At 39.4% G+C, this 11856-nt stretch overlaps 1 protein-coding gene across 1 annotated transcript in view; it reads right to left on the reverse strand.

Annotated features, from left to right (window-relative positions):
• PSMD1 (proteasome (prosome, macropain) 26S subunit, non-ATPase, 1) overlaps window positions 1-11856 on the reverse strand; it is a 68757-nt gene that overhangs the window by 21822 nt on the left and 35079 nt on the right. Inside the window, exons 16-17 of the mRNA XM_009999747.1 lie at window positions 2625-2739; window positions 117-233 (exon numbers count right to left, since the gene is read on the reverse strand). Coding sequence (XP_009998049.1) covers window positions 117-233; window positions 2625-2739 — 232 coding nt within the window. The remainder of the gene's footprint in view (window positions 1-116; window positions 234-2624; window positions 2740-11856) is intronic.

The raw sequence follows: 11856 nt of genomic DNA on the forward strand, positions 1-11856 counted from the left end.
AGCTCTGGCTTGTTACAAGGCACGTATACTCTATGTGCTGTGCCAAGCACTTAAGATTTGGCCTCCAAGACCATTTTTCCAGCTAACAAGGTAGTATGTAAGGTATGCCACGTTACCTTTGGGCAGGTAATCTCAGTCTGCTGGATCATGATAAGGGCAGATGCAATCAGAGCTCCTTGACGCACGTAGTTCACAGGATCATTTGTCATTGGCTCAAGCAAATTAATTGCTTCCTAAAAAAACCCACAAAAACCATCAAGAAATAAGCAGACACAAAGTTAATGCTATTATTTTTAGTATCCCAGGATTCAGTACTCTAATGGAACGTAATCAGATTGATGCTATCAGATATACTATGTAAAATATTTTGCTTGTTCTTCGCAAATGAAGCAGAAATCTGTATTTCTGTGGATTTTAATCTAAAAATCGGGAAGAAAACCCACAAAAACCAAGTGATGGATGGAACAAGATCTATTTGCAGAAATAAGGCAACAGATACATTAATCACATAGAACTACTGACACACCTTCAATAGTACACATAAATTATTCCTACCCTTTCTCTGCCATTCTTCCCAACAAAACATATCAGCATTACCTTCCTTTCCTGTGTAAGAAGCAAATGAACCAGAGATATCAAACAACAGTTTGAAGGTTAGAGAATGAGATGGTAAAACAATCCAGGTCCTAAATTCTTTGCCTTATACTTTATTGTTAGAACCTGTAACATTCAGCATCACAATTAAAGCATTCATTTCAAACCTATGTCAAGTGGGGCTGCCTCTGAACATCCACATAGTAAATCTAGGTTTTAAAAACATTTCAAAATACTTTGCTGCTTCTTCCAATTCAGCCACTACCCAGCTAAACAGAAAAGGAACATGATGCACAATGATCTATCAATAAGCATTGTTTTCAATGCAGTCACTGATACAAGACGGTCTATTGTAACAAATGATGCTCAGATGTACCCAAGACCACCATGGGCAATTTGCAGCCATCTCAGACTAAATTATCTCTTTAGGAACATGTTTTCATCTCCATTTACAGTTTTGCTGCTTTGCAAACCATGACTTAAATATACATAGAATTACTACAAACACAAATTCACTTCTAACCATACAAGGTCCTCACCACACATTACACTGGACAACTGAGCTCATGCACAGCCTCCTCTCAGTGTTACTTCTGTCAGGGTGAGGCTCTTTTAAAAAAAGCTGAATTTATACAAAACACTATTTCCAAAAAATACTTCTAGAATAACATCATGCCTTTGCTTAGACAGCTTTTGCCAACTGGGCTATCTTAGAAGCTGTGCTTCTCCACCTGAAGGTGGCTCATCCATTCTCTGGAACTCATTTATTACCATGTAATGAACATCCACTATGACAAAAAGCTGAACTTTCTGATCTCCAAATTTGAATGTATCTGGGCCTTCAAAACCTACTAACATAAGCTCTGGAAGACATGTCTGCACGTCTATGTAATCAGATGGTTTAGGTCTTTGTCACACAACATATTTGGAAATAAAACAGGCTTCTTTTTGCAACTAAAAGCATTTCCACTTAAATAAGCTTTTCAGATAAAGCAGGTTAAAAATAATTAGCTCCTTGATTCCACCTTCCACTTGAGAACAAAGCAACCTGGATAAAAATAGACTTTTCAGTTTGCTTTCCAGTCTGCATGCTTCAGATACTTAAGCAGGCAGTGTGTGCCAGCATTCTGTGCATTTCACAACACAAGTGACATGCTGGGGAACACTCACTTGCAAGAGCCACAAACCAAGTTTTCAATACTAGTTGAGGAAGGGGTGATACCAGTAAGGATGAGATTTAACAAAAACTTGGAAGCATGAAATATTACTTCCATATGGACAGTCTGTGCACCTGTTTTGAAAATGAGATTCAGTACCAGTACAGATTACATACACAAGTGGGTGAATAGAGGAAGCTTATCCCATAGTTTACCTGTTGCTTGTCCCAATAAGTGTTCACTTCCCACAGCAGAAGTGGGAATTTTTTTTATACTCTAAAAGGTCCCTGATAAAATCTGTGAGAATTACCCTTCAATGACACAACATGATAATAAAATTTACTAGCTGTGCATTACACACCTGAAACTACAGTAAATGTCATTAATTTTCATTGCACATGGCTTTACTACATGGATCTTTGACAATTTGTGTATCACATGAAAGAAAGGAGCTAGGAGTTGTGCAAAACACACACTGTTCTCCTGTCACTGGCACTCCCTTGTTCTCCGAAAGCAATCTGTGAAAGATCAACTCCAAGGTCAAAGGAGTACTGATTTTTGACTATTCAATACACATTTAAGGTTCAGTGGCAACTTGACAGTAAGATAACTCTATGCAACCTTTTGAAGACGAAATTCCAAGAATATGGCAATAATGTACAAAAACATTATACTACTTATTTATTCTGTATAAGCAGGAAATCCCTATGCCCAGGACAGTTAAAGATTTAAAGTACTGCTCTAGTCCAGCTGCTCTAGTTAGCAGTGTACGTGTGTGAGAAATCTCATCTGTGTGTGTGACACTGCCCCACAAATGTCCTTCTGGCAGGGACAGCAGAAACAGTCTTGGCAACAGATACTTCTGGTCCTCACCTTGTTTCCAGTGCCTGCACAGCAGATACCCAAAGCCATGGCAGCCCCGTAACGCACATGGGGATTGTAGCTCTCTGACAGCAGGGAAACCACACTGGGACACTGCTCAGGAGTCCTAAAGAAAGGGGGGGAAAAGAATGTTGTTTATTGTTATTGTTCCTCAAAATATGGAGGCTTCACTCTGTTCATATGGGAAAGTTTGAAATTATCCTTCTGGATGGTACATTTTGCATTTCTCAAAACATAACCAGAGGGGTGGCACAAATGGACTAAGAGGAGAACAGGAAAGTGCACAAATGAATAAGTTTCCCTGTCACTGCAGATATCACACAGGTCCCACTAAATCTTTCTTTTTAGTGCATATTCTCTGCCTTTTAAACATTATCCAGCAGAATCACACATTTATTGAGACTGAGGTTTTATCTCTGGAAATCATGCTGTTGTGACAGCCTTTCCACTGGTGGAGGTTTACTCTATATGAGACACAGCAGTAAATCTCTCTCTCTCATCAGAAGACACAATACCCAACTCCAGTATTCAATCTGCCTTCAAGGTTGATGGGTCCCAAACTCCCATTTGCAATCACTGCTTCTCCTGGCTCCTCCTCACCCCCACCTACTGCTGTAAATCAAAGCACATGAAGGAATGCTGATACAACACACACTTCCAGCCAGTTTATTAGCAATGTTTAGTGCTGCCTCCTTACAAAAGCATGCTGTGATGTTGCTACCTTTCTAAGTCATCTAAAATTGAAGTATATGCTCCATGCCTTGCCAGCTGGGAACCAGTGTCCTGTTGGTCACTACAGCAACAGGACTTCTAGCCCAGTGCTTGGGGAGCTGAAAGGGAACCCTTAATTTCCTACAGAAAGAAGCACACATTGCAAATGTAGAGTCCTGTGAATGCTGAGCCTTTCTGAAGTAAGGCAGAACTCATAGGTGTGGATACATTCATTTCCCTCCTGTCTTTGTAGTCCTGTTTATCACTCCATTAATTCTGATGCCACACAAGCCACTTAATTTCTAATGCAGCAAAGACAAAACTGTTTGTAAAATAACCATCTCTGCATCAGACAAGTCTGTATTCTGAACTCCTAGGCATGGCAAGCACATCCATCACAGCTAGTCTGTTAAATCTACCCAATCTCTTGACAGCATGAACACAAGACCGATGCAGGAATGTGGTTGGCAGGAACATGATCATGGAAAAGAAAGATGAGAAACTGTAAATTGCAAGTGATTTCATTATCTCTGCTTTCAAAATGCACATCATCTGGTTATCCACTCCTTCTCACTCTGTCTTGCAGACAGTTTTTTAATTGTCACATTCACAATCCTAAGAGCAGTCTTACAAGCCATTTACTCTGACTATGAACTAATTTCAGACTGAAATGTACAAAGGAAGAGCCAAATTAATGTTATTTTTAGTTTGCTACACTGAAAGATAGAGGGTGGTGGCAGTATATGTTGTACACAGGAATTATAGCATCATCTATGATCATTAAGTGTCTATCAAAGCACTCAACAACTCAAAATGTAGAAGAACCACTATAAAGTACGTTCCAACTTTGGTTGGTTTCTACTCTAGCTGTTATCTCTTCCCATTTCAACACTTTCCCGTAGTGTCCTCCGATAACCAGTCCTAAACTCCTCTTTACACTCCTTTCTGCTACCCCAGTTGATCACAGGCTCCAGTCCTCCTCCAGCATTGCTGAGGGGATCCAAAGGCACCCAGGTCTCAGAGGTTATTCAAACCCTTGGCAGTAATGGCAGCAAGCACCTTGATCTCCTGCTTCACACCAGTTCCCACACACCAGCTTCACACCAGCTCCCAGTCGTCTGTTTCTTTATGAGTTTTCCTAAAATATCAGTGTGGGGAAAGAATCCCATCTACCACCACCCCCTTACAAAGAAGTCTTCTCCAAATAGCAGCAAAGAAGCACATAAAGAGAGGAACAAACACAAAGTTGCTGGAAACTGCTGCCTCAAATATGCAGTCATGATGACAAATGTTAAGGAAAAAAAGAGCTGGAAAATGGAACGATTCTGTCCTGCAAACAAGCAGAACTGAAGATTTTTAACTAAGACACATTTAAAACTACCTATCAGTCTCTTGCTCAAATAACAGCTTTGATGCCAACAATGATTTTTTAAATTTTTTATTTTTTTTTAAAATGAGCTGATGTGAAGACCAGGAGTCACTAATCCTATAATAAATGACAAAGACTTGCACAAAGACTCTTAACACCTTTATGTTTGCTTTACTTCAGCAAATGTTAAACAGGCAGATTGTGAGCCAGAGAAAAACACCTTATAGCAAAGATACGATCATGCACTTTGAAGCATTAATCATTAGATTCCTGTTCAGAAAGCTGGATTTTATAGAAGTATTAACTTGGACACATCTTTATGCCCAAAAATACAGGAGTGCCAATAGTTTTTATCATAAAATCAGGATTAATGTACACTAATTTACTCTGGAATTCTTTGCCAGATTTACATTATTTGTAGCTATTATTTTAAATGCTTTCCTCTGAAAGCTATCCATTAAATGGTCAAACATTTTGATAGGAGGGTGCATTCAGTAAATCCACTTTGGGAGCTAAAGCTACTTAACAGATCCCACCACCTTCCTCAGTAATGCAGTCTTCCAGAACCCGCAATCTTCAGAAAACATCTTCCCACATTAACAGAGAACTAGAAGGCAGAATCACAAAAGGAATGTGGGAGAGAAAGAGCATTGTAAAAATGGTTATCAGAGGAACATTGTACACAAGAGCACTGTTGGCATCAATGCTTAAGCAATATCATTTGCTTGCTCACTTTAATGCTGAGATGCTTTTCAAAGTCCTACAAGCTATTGCCAAAGGTTTGTCCATATAAACCCAAACCCACCCTTAATAAAATTTGTAAAATGCAAAACAATCCTGTCAAGTGATCAAAAGAAAAATTAAGAAGTCCTTGTAAGCAGTTACAGGCTGCAATCAGTGTCCTGTAGCGTTCCTTCCAACTGGTAATTCAGTTGGGAAATATGATTAAACCATAACCATGTCCTCTTCCACCTGGTCCAAGGCTTTCACCCTTCACCCAGAGCACAACCACATGAGTTGCTGCCTTGACACTCTGCACACTGGAGGGGCAATCCTGCTGCTGACAGAGGAAGTTTCCACTTCAGTGGTACCAAGCCCACCCCTCTGGAAACCTCGACCTCCACCACTCTTTGTGCTGAGGGATAAATCAATGTGGTCACTGAATAGAAACCTCTGGTGAGAGAGGGAGAGAAGTAACAAAGAGTGTGAGAAAACTTAAGAATACTACTAAAAAGAAAAATGGTTTCTCTAAAGTCACACTCAGCAACAGGCTACTCCTAATTGGTCCTAATACAGACACTTGTCATTACTGCAAGTGATGCACAGAAGATAACATCACATGCAATACCAAGATAACATTTGGAGATTTAGGGGGAAGAAATTTCATCTCCAGACTCAATTTTGGCCCCATCTTAAATGTCATAGTAAAAACTCTAGATCTGAAGTATCCTTAATATATTTTGAGGACAGAAGCAATGTACCATAGTCTTCTAGTCTGACCTTCCCATACCACAGTCCAGTGATTTCATCTAAAAATTCCTACATTGAAGTTTAGGGCATGACTCTAAATTAGGTTGTATATCTTAGAAAGATAGACAATGTCTATTTTTAAAATCCAAATTACCTTTAATGTACTGGTTCCTTCCTTTTTTCCTAACACTGGCTTTGCTCAAGCAGCTTGCATTTGCAATTACATTTTACTACAACAGTAAAACAATGACAAAAGAACAGTCTGATTATTTCCTTAATTTAAATCTGAAAATTGTTCAACTGCTCCCACATAAGCCATCAAAACACAGATGTCAGTGAACCCAGACCCATACACAAAAATTCAACATCACAACTAGCTTCAACTTTGTTCTGTTACCAGGAAACAAAATTAGTCAAGAAAGCCAAAAAAGCCTAAAAAGTTTCTTCTAAAGAATTTCAATGCAGTATTCAGCTACAGCTTTGTTTCTACCCCAAAGCAGGGTAAGTTTTACTGTTATAAATAGGCAGCAGATTAAGAACATCCTTCAAGATCCAGTTTGTTTTTTTCAGAAGTCATAAACAAAGAAAATGAAAGATGCACCAAGACAGTAATAAGAGGTTCTCAGCAAAACATAATAGTTCTCATTTTATTAGTTTTACTCACCAACTGGTTGCTCTCAAAACCTCCACAAGAAACAAACACCCTATGCAGCTAAGGATTCTGAATCTTCATGGAAACAGGAACCAGAGAGAACACAAAAGAGCTGCCTAAACACCTACACAATTGCCCTAGTACTTCTAGGAAATCAAAGAAAGCTTTGAAATCTTAATTACTCCCAAAAAGAGAGGAAAGAAAGTTTTGCTTAAGCCTTCAATGCAAAAATTCACAAAATAAAACCCAGAATGTTGACTATTGCTACCACAGACTAATATCAACAAAACCCAACCAGATCAGCTGGACATGGAAGGTGGTCAGTTTTCCTTTCAATCCATGATGTTGACCAGGAAAGTTCTCCATCATTTGCAAAGAACCCTGAAATTGTATTTCCTTTTTCCTTTTCACCATGTTTCTTACAGCAGCATTATTAGGAATCTGTAAGGAACCTAAAGTCTTTTATTCTGCAAGTAGTTACAGCTGCAACATCTGCAGATACTGTAATTCTTGGTAGGCTTTGCCTACAACAGCCTTACTGGACTACTGAAAGTTGAGGGACATTGTTAGTTATGTTGACTCTTTAACAGTCCACTTTAGTATTTATTTTTCCAAGGGGCATGCAACACACCATAAGACAATTTAAAAACTCAGATTGCCATATCTTGAAGCATATTCCACTTAGTTTCTTAGATCACAGCCCAGTTAGAATCACATCCAAATACCTTTGTGGAGTTTATTTCCGGTTCTGTAAGTTGCACATCTTGAAGTTTAAAGGACTATTGCAACTTCTCTTTATATTTCAGCTATACTTATTCATGAAACCCTGTGTATGTATATAAGGTAACATCAGTAAGTAAATAAAGAGAATACTGAAAGTAAACCATCACACTGATCTTGTGATTGAGACTAAAAATGGAAGCATCTGAAGCATCACTAATATACACTTAATTTTTTTAGTCTAAATATTTAAGGAGTTCACAACTCATTGAAAAATGAAATGTCAGAAAATGAAAGAATAATGTCAAATATATATTTTAAATTCCTCATTAAGCCTCCTCAGTCATATTTCAAAATTATTCTAAATATTTATAACTTGCTAAACTATTGGACATGAATTAATCATTTGATACAGAACTATTTCCACAAGTTGCTTTGGTAATGCAGTGACAAAAAAGCAACAACCAACTTAACTCTAGTTTAATGTCAACCATGGATGAATTAATAAAGGAGGGATGAGGATCTCTAACTGCACAATTTGCAGCAATTGCTGAAAGGGGTTAGTGTAGCAGAGGGCAGAAAATACAGAACATGGAAAAACTGCAGGAAAAAATGCAACAAATGGACATATTTCAGTGTAGACCAAGCATGCAAACCCCGCCGCTTTCTCTCTGGACAAAAAGGATCTGAGCTATTCCCGTGCCAGGAATTTCCTGTAACTAACACCATGTGCAACACAGCCTCCTTCTCCACAATGTTTTTCCCTGAAATGCCTCCTGCTTGCTTGCGCAAGACTTGCTAGAGAATGAGAACTTCTAGGAGGCCTCAAGGATGAGCCCAAGTGCTGCTAGAAGGCACAGATGATGGACTTGAGGGATCAGCACTGACTGAACATCACTCCAGTGATGTACACGTCCAGTGTAGCTCCATTCAAAGAAAACAGTGTTGGCAATTTGAAAACAGAAATTGCAGCAAGGGGTGGAAAAAACCCATAAATCTATGCATGGTTCAAATATTATTGTTATAGTGGAGCAGGAGTGAGGTCTGGCAAGATTTAGGGTTTAAGGCTCATTAACAAAGAAGAGGAACTAGGTGTGGGGGCAGACCAGTGGCTTGCACAAAAAGCTTGGCCAGCAGCATTCAGTGAAGAACCTGCTGCAGATTTGTAATAGATAGACAGGAGGATGTGTTTCTGAGAAATAATTTAAACCCAGGAAAGTCCAAAAAACATCACGTAAGACAGATAAGTTTTTTAGCCATCTCAAAAGAAACAAGCACGTATATATGCCCTGCAAGCCTACATGCAGCTACACTCTTATCAACTTCCTCTGTCAGTTCCTAAGAAAACCTCTGTTTTCATCCGTATTTTAAAGTAATTATTTGATTTGTCAATTAGATATGAACATATTTATACAGCTTTCATCAGAGCAATCTGCAGCCCCCAGCTGGTGCTTCTCCTAGGTAAGACACTGGCTGGGTGGCCAGGCTCAGAGAGTGGTGGTGAATGGAGTTAAACCCAGCTGGTGGCTGGTCACAAGTGGGGTTCCTCAGGGCCATTTCTGGGACCATTTCTTTTTAACATCTTCAGCAACGATCTTGATGAGGAGATAGAATGCACTCTCAGTGAATTTGCAGACAACACCAAGTTGGGAGGGAGTGTTGATCTGCCTGAGGGTCGGGAGGCTCTACAGAGAGAGTTGGACAGACTAAATCAACAAGCCAAGATCAATTGTATGAGCTTCAACAAAGCCAAACGCCAGGTCCTGCACTTGGTTCCACAACAACCCCATAGAACACTACAAGCTTGGGGAAGAATGCCTGGAACACTGGCCAGCAGAAAGGGGCTTGAGGGTTCTGATTGACAGGCAGCTGAATATAAGCCAGCAGTGTGCCCAGGTGGCCAAGAAGACCAACGGCATCCTGGCTTGTATTACAAATGGTGCAGCAAGCAGGACCAGGGAGGTGACTGTCCCTCTGTACTCAGCCTTGGTGAGGCCACACCTTGAATACTATGCTCAGCTTTGGGCACCTCAATACAAGGAAGACGTTGAATGAAGCTGGTGAAGGGCCTTGAGAACAAGTCTTATGAGGAGCAGCTGAGGGAATGGGGGCTGTTTAGTCTGAAGAAAAGGAGGCTGAGGGGAGACCTCATTGCCCTCTACAACTACCTGAAAGCATGTTACAAAGAGGTAGGGGCTGGTCTCTTCTCACAAGTAACTGGTGATAGAACAAGGAGAAATGGCCTCAAGCTGTGCCAGGAGAGGTTTAGACTAGACATTAGGTGAAAGGGTTGTCAGACATTGAACACACTGCCCAGGGAGGTGGTTGAGTCATCATCCCTGGATGTGTTTAAAAGTCATCTAGATGTGGCACTTGAAGACATGGCTTAGCGCTGGACCTGGCAGAATAGGGTTAATGGTTGGACTCAATGATCTTGAAGGTTTTTTCCAACCTAAGTGATTCCAGGATTCATCAAGGCACCTCCCCTCTCCAAGTTTATTTAATTTAGCCATTCTAGTGGCTAAAGAGATGATTTTGTCATATACATTACGTTTTAACATCCACTGAGACATTCCAGAGAAGTGGGAACACTTGATTTTCACTTTGGCCAAAACAGTCCTTTATTGCAGTAACCAACAATGATGCTTCTCTGACTGTAAAATCTATGAGGTAACATAACCTGTGTTACCTACAGAGGTAACACAGAACTCAAGCTGACACAATCACACTTCTATAACTCTGATACTTCTACACTGAAGTGATTGAGGTACAATCTCTACTGTGTTGTGAAAAGAGATTATGTGAAAAGTAGAAAACCCACCCTCTTTCAAGATAATACATCAGCTCCAACACAGCTCTATCAGTAACTGATGCTGATGATTAGCAGATGGTCCTGATAGATGCAGGCTATGTTTTCCTCAGAAGTTTTAATTCTGTTCTTTAAATTCAGAGATGTAACATGAAGATGTGCACATGGCACACACCCACAAGCAGACCACTGAAGTTAAAGGATTCATCTATCTTTTACTATATTATTGTGGTTTTAATCCAGCACATTTTTTTTGTTCCATTTATGGTTCAGATTCACTACCAATTACTCCAGAAAGCTGTAATAATTCCAGTCACCTTTCAACAAGGAACTACCACAAGCGTTAATGATGAAGGAAAACAAGCTTCATCTATACAATCAGAAAGACAGAACACTAGCTGTGTTTAATCCAACAGAAATTTTGGTAAAGACTTCCAGTACAGTTAGATTAATGCCAGAAGAGCCTCCAAGCTTTATAAAATAAAATATAAGTTTATTACACATAGTTGAGCTTAAGGAAAACTGAATCCAAATGCTCACCAGCCCAAGATGGTACTGTCCACTCCTGTTTTTTTGATGTTTGTATGCTTTTATGTGCTCTGTTCTCTCAGTACTGTCAGGGTTGACAATCGGGAGGTTGTCAGATAAGGAAACAGAATTACCATAGCTGGATTAATCTTTATTTCCTAATATATACTTTTCTGAAGAATAAAGATAGCAAAAGTCAACTGCAAATGAATACAGCAAGGAATCTTATCAAGATTTCCTTTAAACAGGAAAAAACAAGGAACTATTTTTCTGGAAATTCTATTGTATGATCTGAACACACTTTAGGTCAAGTATTTCTAATAATTTCTGGCAGAAGCTTTCTCTCTTTGCCCCCAACGTAGCTGTATTAAATATATTAATGCTTTTTAATTTCTTTTTTAAATCTATATAAATTGATTCACAGTTCACTGAGGACCCTACCCAGCTCAAGCCTAGTGAGCCCTGAAAATTCATGAAATGCAATGACCAGTCACACACAGGGGGGTGAGACCATGATCTCATGATCTCTTCTGGCTTTAAACTCATATTCTCTGTTACACACTTGTCCAGTTAACGTCCTTGGAAGTGAACCCTATTTCCATTTTAATATGGAATTCTAAGACATACACACATTTGACTGAAAGTTGGAAGGTAACAAAAGAGAACACTCAATAAAAAGCAGCTGCATGAAGAAAGGATTAAAGTAACAGCGCATGAACTTAAAATATTGTGCCAGACAATACTTTTATAAAATTATTCAATAAAGAAATTGGAGTGTTTACAGGGCAGCAGAACTTTTCAGGGTTAACTATGCTTCCATCCAGAAGAGTGAGTAAGAGAGAGACAGAGAAGCACAGGCAAACACACAGTATGATGCTTGTAACTGCAATACTGGAAGTATCGTTCACAGGATCTGCACATCCTGATACAGCTACAAGGAGCACATATTATAGCATGAGAGCAC

This window comes from Chaetura pelagica, unplaced genomic scaffold (assembly GCF_000747805.2).
Source record: "Chaetura pelagica isolate M959 unplaced genomic scaffold, ChaPel_1.0 scaffold20, whole genome shotgun sequence".
Taxonomy (NCBI): Eukaryota; Metazoa; Chordata; class Aves; order Apodiformes; family Apodidae; genus Chaetura; species Chaetura pelagica.